This window comes from Belonocnema kinseyi, chromosome 6, assembly GCF_010883055.1.
Source record: "Belonocnema kinseyi isolate 2016_QV_RU_SX_M_011 chromosome 6, B_treatae_v1, whole genome shotgun sequence".
Lineage (NCBI taxonomy): Eukaryota > Metazoa > Arthropoda > Insecta > Hymenoptera > Cynipidae > Belonocnema > Belonocnema kinseyi.
The window spans coordinates 63,214,764-63,235,236 of NC_046662.1; the positions used below are offsets into that span (position 1 = coordinate 63,214,764).

The 20,473-nt window shown below is 27.2% G+C and overlaps 1 protein-coding gene across 2 annotated transcripts in view; it reads left to right on the top strand.

Annotated features, from left to right (window-relative positions):
- LOC117174978 (cysteine dioxygenase type 1) overlaps window positions 1-15,745 on the top strand; it is a 25,536-nt gene extending 9,791 nt beyond the window's left edge. For both annotated transcript variants that reach the window (XM_033364457.1, XM_033364456.1), the window contains exons 3-6: window positions 1,589-1,730; window positions 7,814-7,928; window positions 14,955-15,124; window positions 15,216-15,745. In XM_033364457.1, the coding sequence (XP_033220348.1) occupies window positions 1,589-1,730; window positions 7,814-7,928; window positions 14,955-15,124; window positions 15,216-15,251 (463 nt within the window). In that variant the 3' untranslated portion in view covers window positions 15,252-15,745. The remainder of the gene's footprint in view (window positions 1-1,588; window positions 1,731-7,813; window positions 7,929-14,954; window positions 15,125-15,215) is intronic.
- The last annotated feature ends 4,728 nt before the right edge of the window (window positions 15,746-20,473 follow it).

Consider the following 20,473-nt stretch of genomic DNA (forward strand, 5'->3'; position numbering starts at 1 on the left):
TGAACTCGTTTTTTTTCCATTTTTCTTAACGAACAATTTTTTTTTTCAATTGGTTATAAAAACACGTAAACTCAGAAGATGTGGACTGTGACTGCACCATATCTAGTTTCAAAGGAATCAAACACAAAAACAAACAAATGTATTATACATTAAATTATTATATATTATATGTATAAATTAAAACAAATATATTGATAAAATTATCGGAAATCTTTTAAGACTTGGAAAGTACTTTTTAAATAAGAAATTTTTTTAATTCTTTTCTATATTTGGCCATTTTTAGGATTTGCAAGTATTATCTAAAGGAAAAAAAATTATAATAAGGCATATGGAAACAATGAAAAACTTTCAATAGAAGGATTTCTTTTAGTTTTTGAATGTATAAAATATCTACCTTAATGGAAAGCATAAGATATGCTCCGAATTCTAAAAACTTTGTTTTAATTAAAAATACCATTAACAAATTTGGATATTTAAATACATTAACGTACGTTTCTTGACATTACACTTGCCCAAAAATTGTGACTAGTTAAGGTTGTCATTATTTTATCAAATAATTAACGCGTTACCGTTTCCGTTATTAAAAGAATGCAAGCCTTTTTTACCAATTAATATTTTTACCAATAAAAAATTAAGCTTCCTTTTATTTCTTAAAGTTGATAAATTAAAAACCTCAAACTTCCTTCAGGGCCAAAAATTTTTGGTTTTAAATGTTCTATGAAAAAAGTGCAATTTATATTTACGCTTCTCAACAAATAGTTAAATTTTCACGCCAAAAGGACGAATGTTCAACCAATTGTCGAGTTTTTTTCAAAAAATTTTAAGAGAATGACTTTTTTAAGAAGTTATTCAGTTTTTGATCAAATAACTTAAATTTAAACCAAATTATGCCTTTTAGGATAAAGGTGAATCTTTAACCTGAAATTTAAAAGTAGACTTTTTATCCGAAGAAATGAATTTTTAGTTTTAATTTTTAGTTCTACAAAAACAGAAAAAAGGGAAAATAACCTAATCGAAATAACCTAACTAAAACGTCTTTAATACAAATTTAAATTATTCATTAATCCTCAAAAGAAATTTATAAAAACATATAAAATTATTCTTTTTAAAAAATTGGTTTTTAAGGATATATAAAAGACCTTCGAGTACGTGGAATAGATTAACACTTCTGTCAACAACTTTCTATTTCGAAAACATACTTAAGAACAAAAACTACTCATTTTAATGAGCTACATCTTTATGATTATTACTTAATATTATTCTTATTATTATTATTTTATATTTATGTTATAGGACATTATTATGTTATGACATTTTAGGATTATTTTACAAAACCTGGCTCTCACACAGGAGGCCTGGGTTCGATTCCCGGTATTGGAACCATATTTATTTTATTATTTCTTTTACATATTACTTCTTTATATTATTTTATGTTATAGAGTATTTTATTAATCCTTACACGTGGCTCATTATGTCTCTCTTCCCCATAAAAAATTCAAGTTGAAATTTGGACCTCCTTATTTTTTGAGTGCCCTTTATATATACGTTTGAAACGTAAAAAAATAATAATTTTATTTGAATGTATTAGATACACCAGAAATCTGGTAGACGAGGGAAATGGAAGATTCAATCTAATTGCACTTTGTTGGGGAGAAGGACATGGATCAGCGATTCATGATCATGCTGATGCTCATTGCGTGATGAAAATCCTTCAAGGGGAATTATGCGAGGTAAATTATAAAAAAAATCTTTTCAATAATTGTTGCAAGATATCCTCCTGTTTGTTATATGCTACCATCTGCGTATGTGATTTTTGTTAGTCTTTTGAAAATCATAGAATCAGACAGGTTATGGGCCCACGTGATTGCGTTCGCGATCGGGATTGAAAATAACTTAAACGAAAATGTGGTGAAAGTAGTCTTGTTCCGTTCGAGGGGAAGCGTATCGAAGCCCTAGGAAAGGATGACTTCAATACGTGGACACAACAAATAAAGGAATTACTAGTAAATAATGATGCTTGGTAGTATGTCAGTGGCGAAAAGGTGAAACCGGAGATCAACCGAGGAGATTTAAATCTTGCTTTGAATGCTGCAGCACACGCACAGGAAGTCGCGGTCAGAAAAGCAAACGCAAACTAGTTACTAGCTATTCAACCATCTGAATCAAAGCAGATCATGGTCTGTGAGACTACCAATGGAAGTAGTCATTAACCAAGACCAGCTCACCATCATGCTTTATTACAGTTTTCGTACAGCATCGTGCACTTTCGAGGTGCAATCGAGACGCGAGATGTCCTATTAAGTGAGGAAGATCTGAAAATAAAGATCTTTGAAGAGAGCGATGCCAGAAATTCGAAAAACTGGAAAACTCGGACGACATCTTGGCAAGCTGTGATTTGTGAAGTCGCGAGGGTTGTATCTGAGAGTGATAACACTAAAAAATTGGCATTATGGCATTGGACGTTTAGGGCATTCTAATCAGAAAAAAGTGAAGTTGCTAATGAAAAAGCATGGAATAAAGTGGTCAGAGAACGAGAAACTCGGAGTGTGTGAAACCTCTGTAGTGGGGAGGTTAGCCCAAATGCCCTTTTCGAAAAGCTCGTTATGAAAGACCTCGCTGTTTGAATTAATACATACGGATTTGTGCGGGCCGATGCGAACGCAATCTCTTAGTGGCGCGAAATACTTCCTGAGTTTGTTGATGACGCAACACATTGGTGCGTGGTCAAGTTCCTTAAATCGAAGATTGAGCTTCCGGTAGCATTCAAGAGCTATCAAATAATAGCAGAGAAATAGACAGGAATCCTTGTAAAGTGTATGCAATCCAACAAGGGTAAAGAGTATCGAAATCGCAATTTAGACCAATACCTCGAATATTGTGGTATTATCAGAAGATTCACCAGGTGTCTCTTAATCTCGTCTAACCTGCCATCATCGTTTTGGGCTGAAGCGATGTCGACTGCAAACCACTTGACAAATAGATGCCCTTCCAGAATTCTGAATAAAGGAAAACCTTTTAAAGAATGGACTGGAGTAAGTCCTAATTTGTCATCTGAAAAGTTTTGGATGTAAAGGATCCTCACTGGATAAATCACCTGGAAAGGAAAAATTCTAGGCCCAAGCACGTAAGTGTATATTTTTAGGATACTCTGAAGAGTCTAAAGATTACAGAGTCTGCCTTCTGACTAATGACAAGAAGGTCCAAATAACGAGACATGTTTAGTTTATCAACGATTTTCTGCCGAAGCGAGAATTTAAGGATTTCTTCTCTGAAAATGTTTTGGCGAAAAAGGACTGCATTCAAAGTTCTAAGGGCAAGAACTGGGTAAATTTGGAGGTGAAAATTCCGAAAACAAAGAGGATTTCTAGGCATTCGAAAAGACCAGATATTCCATTAAAGGAGACATTCAGTAGAAACGAAGGCACAGACTGCAAGCGCGCAATTCATGAAGAATTTCGAGCACTGAACATAAATAAATTTTAAGAGTTGGTGAATAGTCCAGAGGACGGAAGTGTAATTGGGTCCAGAATTGTGCTTCGTAATAAGTGACGCCCTAGTTGTTCGTCTTGAGAATGTCATATTGCTGCTGGCTCTTGCTGTAGAAAATGATTTCATTGTTCATCAGCTTGACGTGACAGCTGCCTTTTTGAACGGCGACATAGAAGAGGGGATTTATATGAAGATTCTGAAATCATTTGAAGAAATGTTTCCTGCAATAATCTTAAAAGGAAAAATTGAAGAACGGAGAAGTGGTTTCAAGGAGAAGCGCTTCTATATCGTACAAAGGATTCAAAATGGCAACCAAGTTTATTTGATGAAGAAGGCCTTTTTATGGTATGAAGCAAGCTAGTACACAGTGGTGTGTGAAACAATATAAGGAACTTCGTGTCCTTGGATAAGAACCACTAAATGCAGAAGCTTTCATCTACATGGGAAAATCTTGAGATGAAATATAAATCATTGCCATTTATGTCCATAATATATTATTGTTTTCAAATAGCTCCAGCTGGCTGTTAAACTTCAAAGAAAAATTTGGGGAAAATTTTTAAATAAACGATCTTTGAAAGGTTAACTACTTCTTGGGAATGACATTTCAACAAGGAAATGATTCATGGTAAATATCGGAAACTGCATATATTAAATAAATTCTTAAGAAATTTGGAATGGAGAACTCAAAATCCGCTCTAACACCTGTGGATCTGGGAGCAAAATTGAAGAAACTCGAGGAATCATCAAAAGAGGATGTAAGTTATCCTTTTAGGGACTTTACCGGAAGTCTTATGTATCTATCTGTAGCTACAAGACCTGACTTAACCCTTGCAGTTAATTATCTAAGCCAGTTCAAAAATTTAAATGGGAAGAATAACTGGAATGCAGCTAAAAGGATTCTTCGATACCTTCATGCAACTTCGAAGCTAGGATTAAAATACAAGACGATTTCAAAGAAACTAGAAGGGTGGGTCGAATCCGAATGGACATATAGCGGATTTGTCTTTTTACTCGCACATGGTGCTGTTATCTGGAAACCTAAAAAGCAACTTACTGTGGCGTTATCTAGTACAGAGGCCGAATACATTGGACTGACAGAAATTGCAAAAGAGGAGGAACATCTACAAAGTTTCCTGAAAGAAATGGGAAGCAAACATATTTACATCTGACATCACTTCGTAAGAGAGGCATTTCAGCAAGGTTGTTTGGCTCAGTTCAGAATAAATCATTTGTCAACAAAAAGTAGATCAGTGGAATAAATAAAGTTACATATGTTGCGCTTGAGGGGAAATGTTGTATATTATACCATTTACAAGCTACACCCCTGCATGTTGTGTGCTTGCATCTACGTATGGTGTTTCTAGTTTCGTTTCATACCGCTCCATGTCGTGTTTAAGGTGTTCGCACAAATAACCACGTGTGCAGTATGCTAAAAACGGCTCACGCACGAGCTGTTCGTGTACACACAGAGCGCTACCAATCGTGATTGCCGTTCTAGAAGCAGAAGTTTGCGACGTTGCCAATTTTATTTATTATATTATTTAATTATATATACATACATAAATATATTTATTTAAATTATGTTAATTACAAAATACACATAAATAACTACGAAGCTTGTCAGAGATATTCGAAATATTAAAAAAAATTACTTTCCAAAACAGCTTTCAATACCGGCTTCTTTTTTGACAATGTTAAACACTACACTCTCTCCGTAAACACATCAATGTTGGCAACGTTTCAAACTTCTGCTTCTCGCGTGGCGGTCATTTTCAACCGAATTGAATTTTTTTTAAATGCTCGTGAATAAATTTAATGTCGGAGAGATACGCCATTATTACGGTTTGAATCGTTAGTACGTCAAAAAAAACGTCGATCAACGTTGGCAGTCGTCGGCCGATTTTTAGGCTATTCAGATGTCAGTAATATTTGGTAATTCGTACAAACAATGCTTCATGCTCATTGCTATTTATGTTTTCAACCATTTCAAGTGCAAACCTTTCTATTCTCATTCTGTTTTTGCAATAAAAGTTCTAAATAATAGTTAATAAACGTTCATAACGTTAATACTTTAATTTTCAAATTATTTAACCGAAAAGCGTTTATTATGAAGAAATCAACAAAAGAGTATTTTATAGAATTTTAAACCTTTTTTTCTTACAGTGTTTATTAAAATAATCATAAAAACTGTAAGAAAAAAAGACGAAGCATTGTTTGTCCGAATGACTAAATATTACTGACATCTGAATAGCCTAAAAATCGGCCGACGACTGCCGACATTGGTTGACATTTTTTTGAACTACTGACGAGTCGTCGATTATTTGCACGAACAAATCCAAAATACCCCACTGTGGGAAAGATCGTTCGGGAGCCATTTCCAGCCTAATGTACACGTATTTTCTTGTGCGGCACCTTTAGACGATGTACGGCTCTCTGTACGTTTGGTTGCTGTACTGCTAAGTCCTGAAGCTATACAGCGTTACAGCGAGTCTATGGAAAGGAGGCGTCGCACAGTGGGGTTAAAAAAATGTCCGTTTATTCTTTTGTTTATTTAATAACAAAAAAAAATATGGACTTTTGAAGTATACAGGTTTAAAAAAAAGGTTTGATTCAATCAAAAATACCTAGGAAACTGAAAGCGACTACTAAAAAAAAATTTCCAATAGAAATTAAACGGTAACAATTTATTGAATTTTTTATAAACAAATATGTGAATGAAAATGGTTTTGTGGGGATTGGCGTCGAATCGACACTTGATTCGCACTAAATTTGAACAGTTTATGGACAAAAAGAGTTTTTTAGTTGAAATAATGAAAGTCAGTAAATAATTTGTTATTTTAAAAGCAATTTTTATAAACCATGAAATCGATTGTATATTTGTTGGAAATATAACCTAAGTATCATATAGTCACAGAGTAAAAGTGAATAATTGTTTAAACTACCTTAATTAACTAATGCGCTATTTGCCTGTTTTTGGAAGTACAAATTTTATTTTTTCGATGCAATTACTGTAAATAACTAATTTATTAGTTTTTAGGAACATTTTGATGACACTAAACAATTTATTATAGCAAACAACAATTGTTTAAACATATTTATATCATATTAAGTATTTATGAATAAAATACCGATTTTTTCACAGAATTAACAGCCAGTTATTTAGCAATGACTTTTTGCTATGAATCGACAATATTTGGTAATTTTTTAACCAAACTTAATTAACAAATGCAATATTTGGTTTTTTCAGAATTGAAACTGGTTAATTCTGTATGTAATCAACTGTTAACACACTATTTAAAGGTTTTTTGATAGATAGCGTACCACTATTTTTATTTTTATCAAGAATGCAGTAGACAGACTTTTCTCGTCTAATGCACTTGCAAACTAAAATTTCTTTCTTTTAAAGTATAATTAAAATTACTTGGCAATAATCCCTTGCCATAAGTTGATAAAAAATAATGATTTATTAAAGAAGCTCAATTACTACTTGATTTTCTTTTTCGGTTAAAAAATGTGTTATTTACACACAAAAAACAACAATTTAAGTGCTGGAAAATAGGCAAATAATGCATTTGTTAATTAAGTTTGGTTGAAAAATGATCAAATGTTATCGATTTATAGCAAAAAGTCATTGCTAAATAACTGGCTGTTACTTCCGTGAAAAAAGCGGTATTTTATTCATAAACACATAAAATGATAAGAATTTGTCTAAACAATTCTTGTTTAAAATAATAAATTGTTTAATGTCATCAAAATGTTCTTACGAATTTAGAAGTAAGTTATTTACAGTTAATTTCATCGAAAAAATCAAGTTTGTCACTCCAGAAACAGCCAAATAGTGCATTTGTTAATTAAGGTAGTTTAAACAATTACTAATTTTTATTTGGTGGCCTAATCAAGTGACGAATCACCGCCAATTCCCACGAAACCATTTTCATTCACTAGTTTGTTTATAACAAATTCAATACATTTTTTAACATTTAATTGCTATTTGGCATCTTTTTTGGGTGAGTTCTTTCGGATTTTTAGATATTTTTGTTTGAATCAAACCATGTTTTAAAAGCCCGTATACTTCAAAAGCTATTAAAAAAAAAATTTTAATAAATGAACAAACAAATAAACAAAAATGTTAAAATCGGCCATGGCAGTTCGATGCGAAATTTTCTTAGCTTCAATTTTTAAAAAAGTTGAATTTGGATAATAATTGTCTTCTCAAATTCATTTTGTCGCTGGAAGTTCTTTTTGCTCCATTGTGCATCGGTTTATAGATCCTTCTTATGCTATATTTTAAATCAGTTCATCATTAAAATTTTTCTTCGTTCAGACGACTTATGCATGGCCAGCAAGGAAAAAAGATGGAGATTGTTCCGAAGCGCCACAAGAACTTCGAGTGATTGGGAAAACTACCTTTGGACTCAATGATGTTGCTTATATCAATGGTAAGTTATTTTTTTATTGCAAAATTAATTTTCAAATTTATTAAAATTTATTTTCCTCCGTGTTTAAAAACGACACTAAGTATTTTTTGTTATTTGAAGACTTAACTTTATCGATAGTGTTGATTTCTATTTTCATGGTTGGTGGAATTGTATCTACATTGACTGATGGTAACGATACGTGATGATAGTAGGTTTCGTCAAATTTGTTATTTAATTTGATTATTTTATTATTTGCTCCTGACATTAAAATCAAGAACTTGGAACTTAAAAATTAACAACAATTAACATTCAAATGAGAGTAAAATGAATGAGCAAAATAACAAAATTAATTAATGGTTCAATAATTCTTCGGTTCTGACAAATTTATTCAAGACTTGTTTAATCATTGAATTGTAAGAAGAAGGATAATTCTTATCCAATTCTGATTGCCCATTCATTTTTAAACATTTTATCATCTACCGAACACTAAGCTACGTGAACTCTTTTTTACATTAATATGGTGCAAATGTATCACGAATTTAATTATAGACTTACTTATTAAAAATGTTACTTTTTAACATCCGACAAAATATTCTCAGATTTAGAATATTATTTTCTTAAACACAGATTTCTTTTTATTATTTCTTTGCATGTTTTAAATTTCCAAATTATCCAAAATTGTCTTTAACCATTCCTTCGTATCATTGCGAAGATTTCCATGAAAACCCGATTTTTTATTGATATTAAAAAAAATATTACGATAAAAATTTTTAATTTAAAGTCGTTGATCTCATAAATGTGCACACGTTAGGATATTTTTCCAGATCGACGAGTTATATTGTTTTATGACTATTTATTCGATAAAACAAATCTTCGCGAAGTCGTTTGGAAAGAGTCCTTTTTTGTCAAAATTGGATTTTTTACAAAAGACACTAGATTAAAATTTGTTTGTTATATATGTCCTTTTTCTATTGCGTAAACTAGCGACTTTGATTAAATATTTATTATTGTGCGATTTAACTAACCACATAGGATTTTAAACATATAAAATTCATAAATGACCTTTTTAATCTTAATTTCCTTCAATCATTCTTGAATTTTTAGACACTCTTCACTTTTTATGAAACTAATTTCGCCTCTTAAATAATTACATGAGGTTTTACAGAATACATATAGGTTGTTCATGGATGTATTTAATTGTTATAAATGAATTTAATAAATAAATTCAAAAATACTGTTATTTTTGGTATGAAAAATTGATTTATCCTAAGACTCCTTCATATTAATATAAGAATGACCCATAATCATAAAAAAATTAAAACCTAACTATAACTTTGGAAATCTGTAATAAAATTGCGATACCAAGAAACTGTGATTTTCGTTGATATCATCAAAACTGGTTGAAATTTAACTGCATTAAATGAACATCATTTGTAATTCTTTAAAATATTTATAATCGTTAAAAATCTGTCAAAATCGTTTAAATCCATTAAAAATAAAATCAATGATCAATTATCTTTGGAATACTTGGAGATCTTTTCAAATCCCGTAAATTTGGTAAAATTCCTTAAAAATTTGGAAATCTTAATATCCTCAGACGTTTCGTGAAAATCTTTTTAATTTATTGAAATTCATCGGAATCTTTTAAAATAATTAAAAATCTATAATATCCTTTAAAATCTTTGGAAATCCTAAAAAAGTCTTTGATATACCTTTAAATTTTCTTAATTTCTGGAAATTCTTTAAAAATCCTTAAAATCTTGAAATTGTTGAAATCTGTGAAAATCCCTTGAAATGTACTTCAATTTATTTACCAAAATCCCTCCAGAAATTGTAGATGAAAAATCTCAAAGCCTCTTAATATCTTTAAAATAGAATTCTGTAGACATAATTTGCAATCCCTTGAAAATAAAATAAATTCAAATTATTCCTTAAAGTTCTCTAGAAAACCTTCGGCAAATCTAAGAAATTCCTTAAAATTCTTTGAAAATGGTTTAATTTCTTGAATTTCTTTTAAAACTATAATATCTTTAAATTTTTGAAATTCGTAAAAATCACTTTAAATTCAATTTAATTTGTATTCTGAAGTTCTAGAGAAATTATATTTTATTTAGAAATGGCAAAAATGGATTAAAATAAGTTAAAATAATTTAAAATACCTTGAATATAAATTAAATCATAGTTATTCATTAAAGTTATCATAAAAGACACCGTTTGAATCCCTAGATGTCTTTGAAGTTTCTTAAAATCCTTCAAGATGCAATAAAATCCTTTAAATCTCGTGAAATATACTGAAATCTTATTAAATCCATTAAAATCTTTGCTATCGCTAGGAGTCCCTTGAAATTTCATTCTTTAGTATTTAGATGTCTAGAAATCCCGTGAAATCATTGAAAATCCTGCAAAATTCTTCAAAAAACCTTGAAATTTTTTTAATGCCTTGAAAGTCGTTTAAAAACCTTCAAATCTAGAAATTGTGGAAATTGGTTTATTTATTTGAAATCTTTAAATCTTCTGCAATCCTAGGAAATTCCTTGAAATCTGCAAAATCCTGTAAAAACCTCTTGAAATAATGTTGATTCCTATGTTAAATAAATAAATAAACTATTCAATTGTAGTTTTTTTATTGTTTCCATTTTTTTTTCAATTCTTCAACATTATTTATTTCTTTAAGGATTTCCTATAATGATTTTTTAAAGCGCAAAAAAAAGGTTTTAGGTTATAAATTCAACTTTATATATCTTTATTTATGTAATTTGCTAAAAATTCTTTTTTCATTCTGCCTAATAATTAGTTTTTTAACCTGAAAATTTAACTGCTCCATTTTCGGTTGAGAATTGATCGTTTTTAGTTAAAAAATCAACTGTGTAATTGAAATTTTACATATTTTGTTTTAAATTTGCCTTTTTTATAGAAACTTATTTCTATTAATTGAAAATTAAACTATTATTTGTTCAAAATTCAACTACTTTCTTAGGAATTCATAGGCACGTTTCTAATAATTGATATAATATGATATAATAAAATCTATTGCTTTTATTATTAATGCAACAGTGATGACTGTGTTATTGAATGTTAATATCTCGCAAAATAAAATAAATTAATTTTGAACGGTTTAATTAGACTCGGATTAATTAGTTTTAAAGCATCCAATTAGAAATCATATAATTTTTAATGTTTTAAGTATAATTAAACTTTGAAGATTTACAATAATTAATGATTTTTTTGTACTGAAATTTCATTTTTGTTTAATAATCAAATCTAATCAATCACTTGGAATGTCATTTAGTATTACATCCTACGATACATTTTGATAATTTTCATCACCTTGAAAGTTTCTGTAATTTCTATTCAAAATTATCATTTTGAATTTACAATTTTGAAAAATTTCATTTGTTTGAAACCTTAAAACGATAGTGTTTTTTTTCAAAAATAAATTTGAATTTAATCATTTTTGGAGGTTGTCAGTTTTTACATTTCACTATAGAAAAACAAGCATTCGTTAGGATTTGTGCGGACACTATCGTTATCAAGAATTTATTACTATTGTGATAATAATTTTTGGAAATCCTATCAAAATCCCTTAATTCTTAATAAAATTCCTTTTTATACCCCTTAAAATATTATAAAATTACATCAAATCTTTACCATCCGTTGAAGTGCTATAAAGTTCTTTGAAATATCCTTGAAATTCTATGAAATCGTATGATATCTTGGTGGAAAATTTTTTCCAAAAAAGTACAGAGAGCTAAAACTATTTTTACAGGAAATCTAGAAATAAATACAATAAATTACAATTATATCATCCTACATTAAGATATGTGATCGCCATTATAAAAAAGTTTCTATGTTTAAACTCTAAAGGAATGGTAGAATGATTAAAGACAATAATGAATAATCATAATAAAAGCAAAAACCTTACTTTTGAATTTTTTTCTTCAAATATATGGCAGTCGATTGGACACCATATATGTAATTTAAAATGATGTTATCCTAGGTCGAAAAAGAACAATTTATCGCCTGCAAATAAAAATTGAACAATTGAGAATGTTTTGATCGTGGTCATTGAAATTATAAGATTTCAACTCTTGATGATAACATTTTTTTCTTTTAAAGTTATATAAACTAAATTGTAAATTGAAGCACTCGGAGAATTTTTTTTTTAAATTTTATACTCTGAAAATTAAAGCTTTAAATTTTTTAAATTGAAAGCCGTTAAACTGTAAAATTCTAAATTTTTACTTTCAGATATTGTACATTTAAAAGACTTTAAAAAAATATAAAGTCACCCTTACATTTTCGAAGTTGTGAATTTAAGAATGAATCAAAAAATTTATAAACTTTCAAAGATATATTATTTAAAGCAATTTTAAGCTAGAAACATTGAAATTTCTTTTGTAATCTTCTTAAATATGTTCTTAAAAATTTGTTTAAAAAGAATCATTGAAAAATTTTCCAGGAATAATGTTTTCAACAACATTATATTATGCATGTTTTGAACTTACAGAATGACTTTCCATATTGATAATTCTTCAATTGTCATTTATTAATTTAAAAAGTTCTTAAAATCTTTTTGAATGTTCCCTTAAAATTAATTTTACAAAATAACAAATTATTTTTAATTTTGGCAGGAAACTTAAATTTTATTTTAATTTCTTGGAATCTTTAAAGATCCTTAAAATGTTTGAAAATTCATTCCGAAATTATCAAAAATCGAAGTTTAGTTTTTTATTTTTCGAAATATTTGCCAGTTTTAAATTAAATTGGGATCTTCTCAAAATTGGTAAATATCTCTTAAACGAAATCAAATTTTTTAAAATTGATGATTGTTCAATTGCTATTCGTGCATCAAATTCAATAATTGCACTTACGTATTAAAAATTTGTTAAATAGAACAATTAAAATAATATTTTTAAAAATGCCATTCGTAATTAATTTTTTTTTTTAAATCAAGTGGTATAAAATGGAATACTTTAGGTTAAAACAATATTTCTGTAGGATTTTCAATTAAACAAGAGTGTTTAATCATTAATCTATTTATTTGAAATCATTTTAAAATTAACAATAATTTATAAATCTTCAATTTAACGTTTACATTTGTTAAAATACTAAGGCTTTCAAATTGAAAAATTTACATTTTTCTAACATCTGTAACTTGCTTGATGTTGAAAATATTCAGAATCATGCTGTAACATTAATTATTGTAACATTTTATAATATAATCGTATATAATAATATAATATAATCGATAACAATCGTAACATTTTTTTAAACTGGTTTTTTATAGATAGTCATACAATATTACATATCCTACAAAATTGATATTAAATTGCAATTTGGAACGCTCATACACATTTTAAAAATATTATTTGTGAACATTTATATTTTTTGTTTAATTTTGTACATTTCTACAATCAACTACCAGCATTTCCAACATAATTTTCAGTACAGTTTCAAAAAAAAAAATATTGTTGAACTTGAATTGTTGAACTGTAGAAACTTATACTATATTATTTACTTTTTTGCTTTTCTACAAAAAAACACGAGATAAAATTAGCTATTTTTATTTAATTGTATTTAATTTAATTTTTGTTTTAAAATTTTGTATATTCTTTTAGAAAAAATTACAGTTATAGAAAAGCTTTAGAAATGCCTTAAAATCATTGAAATCTTTGGAAATCTGACTAAATCCGTTGAAATTCTTTAAAAATAATGTGAAATCTTTTTCGATATCTTAAAGCCTTGTACTTCCTGTAAAATCCTTTAAAACCTTCTGAAATTGTAGGGAATTCTCTAAAACCGCATACATTTTTTTAAAATACTCTAAATAATTAGGCTCTTTGGAAATTCCTTCAAAATTTTTTAATCTCTTGAGAATTCCTTGAAGTCATTGGAAATAACCTAAAATGTTAAAAACCCTTTGAAATCTATTAAAATGTCTTGCATTTTTTTGAGCGCTTGGAAATGTCTGATAAGCTTTTGAAATACCTTTTAAATCTCATATAAAAATTAAAGTTCTTTAAATCTATGCAGCATGTTTGAAAATCTTTTAATAATTCTTTATTCATTAGAAATCCCTTAATTCTAATAAATAGATTCCTTAAAATCGTTTAAAATATCAAATCAGCTAAAATCCCGTGAAATCTTATAAAATCTGATGATATTTTTCTAAATATCTTGAAATATTTGAAACCCTATGAAATCCTTAAAAATCCAGGAAAATTGATTGAAATACATAATTGAAAATCTTTAAAATACTTTAAAATTACAGAAATTCTCAGAAATCTTATAAAATCTGTTAAAACCCCTTTAAAATATTTGTAAATCTTGGAAATTCTCTGAAATTCTTTGGAGTCATTTTCAATATTCTAAAGTATTATACTTCCTATGAAATCCTTTTATTTTTGCGAAATTATTTTTAGTTTACAAAAATATATCCATAAATATATCCATAAAAAATCACTTAAAACCTTTAAAATAATATTTAATCCCTTAATTGACTCTAGTGTAATCTATTTGAGTGCCGTAAAATCTTTAAAATCTTTTAAATTTTCTTAAAATTTTAACATTTTTAAGAATTTCTTAAAATAATTCAAATCACTGGTTTAAATGCTTTTATTTTGCAGCTAACTATTAAATATTTAAATTGAAAATTTACCAGAAATTCGGTTTTAATTTTACAAACTACTCTGAAATATTTATATTCGAGTATTTGACTGCTAATAACAAACTTATCTGTCTTATAGTGCGCAAAACATCATGAAAATATGATTGCGCCAGTTACAAAAAAGTAAAAAAAGTATTAATAAAAATTTATACAAGATTTTTAATTTTTGCAGCTTAAACTTTATTGTTAACCTTCTTACTTTTATACAAGAGTATTTTTATTTAATTGTATTTTTCTGATAAGTTTTGTACATTTTTCAACAAAAAAAGTACATGTTTAAAAAAAATTATAGTTATAGAAATGTGGTACATTCTTGTAAAAGTTTTTCCAACCAGAGTTTATCTAGAAAGTTATGTATTATCTAATAAAAAATGTTTCAGATAATATTGGACTTCACCGCGTGGAAAATTCCAGCACAGTTAATCCCGCTGTTTCCCTACATTTATATTCGCCACCATTTTCATCATGCTCGGTTTTCAATAAACAAACTGGTCAGAGTTCTCCCTGTAAGGTCACCTTTTGGTCCAAGTACGGAGAGCACCGTAATCGGGTAAGACTTTTTTTCCTTTCTGATCAATTGCCATTATTTGAATGCAATTGACATTATTCGATTAATTGTTTCTTTGTTTTTTTTTTAATAGGAGATTCAAGATATGAGGGCTTCCGAGGACAATTAATTTTCAAATAAAGAATAGTGAACGATCTAAAACGAATACTTTCATATATTAACGTTTACAAAATATAAACCGAATATCTTCTTTTACTATGCTGCAAGTCTTAGACTCTCCTAAACAAAATTTTATTTACAGATTTTGACAAACTATAAGCTGATAATTTTCTAATGACCAGAAAATGTGATCAATATCGTAACTGTACAAATTTTTAAAAAAATTGTACCGATTAGTGTAATGAGGAGAGAGAGAAAGATATTTATGCAATGTAGAGAACATTTGATAGAAAATTATTTAAAAATTGACTGAAAAATTATTTGTTCGATTGCGGTTTTATTATAAAGAAGATTTATAAATATGATAAATTATTAGGAGTTGAGTGTAATTTTATTTTTAAGTAAAGATTCATTTTTCTATGATTAAAACATTATTTGAATGAAATATAATAACATCGATTTTATTGATTCATTTGAAGATGCGAATAAAACTGAAATTGTATTTTATTACATTTACGATTTTCTATTGTATTGCGCTTATTTACGCAAATAGAGCTAATATGATAATAAGTTGCGTTAGATTTAAATATGTCCCTTTTAAAATATGAATAAGTTTTAGAAAAATGTAAGTGAAGAGATACTAGATTAGTGTTAGATTTTACTTAACATACACATTTTGTATACTCCGGCAAATATTATTGTGTCAGCCAAATATAAGCCCGAAAACTGTTTTGGATTTATGAGTATAAAAATATAGTTTTATAACAAATAAAACTGATAGAAGTATTTTTTAATTTATTTAAATTGTTTTTAATCTACTTTTTATTGTTTTAAATTAGCAGGAAGCTTTTTCATAATAATATTTTTAATTACATTTTAACAGCAGCGATTACCTTAATTTTCGGACAAAAGTGGATATATTTAGTTTTCGCCGCAGATTTATCAAACCGAAACTGCTTTAAGAGATTGTGAATTCGGATCACACAAATTTCGACAGGGGTTATCTCGGTTATTACGATATTTGAAATGCATTGGATTTCTTATATTATTGTTATGTTTACTAATTTCCTTAAAAAGTTGAATTTAATAAGATTATTATTCATTTTTGAAAATTAAAAAACACAAACTATATTTTAAAGAATATCCGAAATTACTTCTTTAAAATTTTAAGAGATTCTTTTAAAACAAAAAATAAAAAAATCTGCCATTTTTTTCGCTTGCAGGATATTAAAAATCCAAAGTCGTTCAGCTGCTGCACTTGGCCTAGGACAAATTCTTGGATACAAGTTTTTTCTGAAAATTAATTACAAGAATTTCCTTAAAAATATATTTGTTATTTATAGAAATTTAAATATAAAAATGTGCCGTATTCAGTAGGGTGGGCAACAATTTTTTTCTCGAATTTACATGAATATCAGCCATAACATGTTTTATGGAAATTGTTTGAATAATTTATTATTGTTTATAGCAATTTTCTCTAGGAAAAAATTATCATTAGAATAAATTATTGTGTTCCAAAAAAATCAATATTCGGTAAAAGAATTATAAGGAGTAGTCATTTTGTTTTAAATAAACAATAGTAATTTCTAAAACTATTGTAACGAGTTTTTTTTATATTACTGTTTAATAAAACCAGAATTCGTATAAATATTTTTATCACAACTTGTATTTATTTTTGCGGTTTTTCTTAAATTTATAATATTTTTTCCACTTCTTATTCAGTAAGATAATAATTAATGCAAGGTAATAAACATAATTATTTAAACAATTTATAATGATTTATAACTGTCTTTTCATAGTCTAATACTAGAAAGTTGCGAGATTTTCTGACATTTTCAGCTCTTATTTGACTTTTTAGTTAGAAAAAAGTAATAACTACTTTCAGCAAATAACTTTCAGTAAGTAATTCAAGAAAAAATTAAATTTAATATGATCCATAAAGAAAATTTGAAGAATATTTCAAATGTTTGTTTTATTTAAAAAAAAACGGATGAAAAAAAGAAAGAGATTGGTGACAAAATGATTCTCTCCATTGTTTATTTATTATTTTTTCATAACTAAAAAGCCAAAGAATGTTGTAAAATTACAGAAAAACCGCAAGTTTCTATGAATTATCTAAAAGAAAATAGTTAGAAATAATAATAAATTGTTAAAACAATTAGGTTGGTTAACTGAATTAAATTATTACCACACTAAGTGAAAAGAAGAAAAAAGTGGATAATTTTAGAAAAAGCCCGCAATTTTCTAACATTATTCAAGGAAAATATTATTACAAATAATAAAAAATTATTTACACAGTTATGCGTATTAAATTGGATTAATTATTATCTCGGTCTCAGTTCAAAGTTGACAAAATGTGGAGAATTGCAGATGAAACCGCAACCATCTAGCATTACCAAAATGGAAGATGTTCATAGACAATAATAATTAAAACAATTGTATGTAAAACCTCTAATTAATTATTGTCTTAGTATAACTGAAATGTGAACAAAAAGTATAAAATTTTACAAAAACGTGAAAAATTCTGGAATTATTCTAAGAGAATATTATTAAAAATATCAAAAAATTGTTCAAGCAATCCTTTCTGTTGAATTTAATTGATTATTGCCTCGATCTAAGGAAAAATTAAAAATGAGTTAAAAATTTTGGAAAACTCGCTACTTTCTAACTCTACTCTGTAAGGAAATTGCTAAAACAATAATAAATTGTTTTAAAAATTCATGTGAACAATTCATGTGTCAGTTTTAAGCAGTATTATATGTATTGAAAACAATTTCTTACAATACGCAAAAATAACTATTGTCACTTTTTTACTCACTTTTATATTTTAGAATGTATTTGGATGATTTTTTTTATTATACATTTTTTTATTTGTCCTGAAGAATTGTAAGTTTACCTTGAAATTTCACGGATTTTATCAGATTCTTATTCATTGATTTTATTCACTCGCATTTATTTGATTTCTATATAATTTTTTAGATTTTAAAGATTGGTGCCTATTCACTTGAATTATGTTTCATTTATCTTAATTTCGATGGAATTTAATCGAATTCTCTTAAATTCCCTCGAATTCCCTGGAATTATTCTGAATTCACTCCATTTTTTTTCTGAAATCAATTAAATATTTTGGATATATTTTTATTAATTTTAGTGAAATTTTTTTAGAATTCACTCTGCAATTTTTTTAATTGACTTGAATTATTTTAAGCTCAATAAATTCTACTTAATTCAATATATTTTTTGTAGTTTTTCTTGTAACTGACCCGGAAGTTTTTTAAACTCACCTGGATCCCTAAAGCGATTTATTAAATTATTTTGGATTTCCTTAAGTATGCCTCAATTTATCCCGAAATTAATTAATTAAATAAATTTTCAAAATATTTTAAAATTGTTTCTAATTCACTTGTTATGTTTTAATTTACCTTGAATTTCCATAAATTTCATCGAATTTTACTCATTTTACTTAAATTTCTCTTAATTCACTCCATTTTATGTTATTTTTTAAATTTTTGGCAATCGAATGAACTTCTCTGAAATTCCTTTGATTTCTTCTAAATTTATTCTATTTTACTGAAACATTTAAAGATTAAAAATTTTTTTCAATTTATTTGGAATTCACCGTGAATTCTTTTTTATTTAACCTGAATTCTCTAAAAAAGATTTAAAGTCTTTGTCATATTCTTGATTTTTTGTAGAACTTACTGATTTTTTTTGGATTCACTTGAATTCTTTTAAATTCTCTCAATTCTACTGTATTAAATTGATTTAAAACTATTAAAAATTTTTTGTTTTTATTCTCCCTAAAGTATTTTAAATGTAAATTCAATTCCTAGGAATTCGAACACATTTTTTGTAATTCTTTCGAATTCTTATCAATTCTCTACAATTTTACTGAAATCAGCGGAATATTTTATATTATATTCTTTTCGTTTCCTTTAAATTCTTCTAATTTCCTTTTGATACCCTCCCACGACGTTTGCGGTACATTTTCAAACTTCCCAAACAAAATATTCTGCACTGAAAGACTATTATTGCCAAATTTCGAAAGGTACTAATTTTGATGGTTTATATTTTTGAAATAAAAATGGAAGATCTGATTATTACGCTAGAATACAAATATAAGTAGGACGAAAATTTATTTAAGGTCTGCATCAAATTATTTTAACGTTAAAAGCTGTTAGAAAATTTTCAAAAAACATATCTACTGTCCATTAATGATCTTTATGACTAATTTGCAGAAATAATTTTTTATATATCTATTTCATACAAGTGTATCCATTGGAAAAAATTTTAATTTATAAAGAAGAATACTATTGACTGCATTTGTGAAAATATAATACTGTTTTCTTGAAAAGATATGGAGGGAAAAATGAAGGAAAAGATACAAATTTTAATGGTTGACCATAGTACTTGTTTTTATTGTAATAATGATTTCATACATAATATTGAGTTTTTTTCAACACTTTTAACATTATACATTATCTAAATTTTAAGTTGTAAATTAAAACAGATTTCTGTTGATATGTTTGTGAGTTCAATGTTAACACTTTCGAGTAATATCAATTCATAAATATCTCTAACATGATGAAGTAAATTTTTATTTGAATTCGTAAGCTTCTATAATATCTATAATGAAGACAAAATGATATTTTTAACAAATTTAACAAACAACTTTGGATTTTGGATATTATTTCTGTTTTAATGCTATAAAAATTGAATAATAAAATAATTAATTGTCGAATTGCTTATAACTACAATTAATATTTTTTACAATTTTTTCGTTCGCCCAAAATCCTTGAATAATCGTAATTCACCTTAAACATCAATTTTATTTATAATTTTATTAAAGACCCTAAAATTAATTATTTCAAGGCAAGTCACATTTGTATGTGCTATTTGAATTTGAACACAAATTTTCGTAAATGAACACTCTAAAAATGGTCGATGCCTATTTGATCGCCATCTACCTGTTTGCTCTACTATCACTGACTAGCGCCCCCTCACGCAGCTGAGGGACCACCAGACTGCTGCGACCGATCCTCTCCAGCATTGGTTCTTTAAATTTAATAAAGAATAAAATAAAAAACATTTAAAAAAAATTATTTTTCTTTATTTAAAATATTCGGTGGTCCTAAGAATGGTTGTTTTATATAATTGGTATATTATTATTATAAATTATTATAATAATACTATTATATTTTATGTTAAGTATTTTATTCATCATTCAGAAAA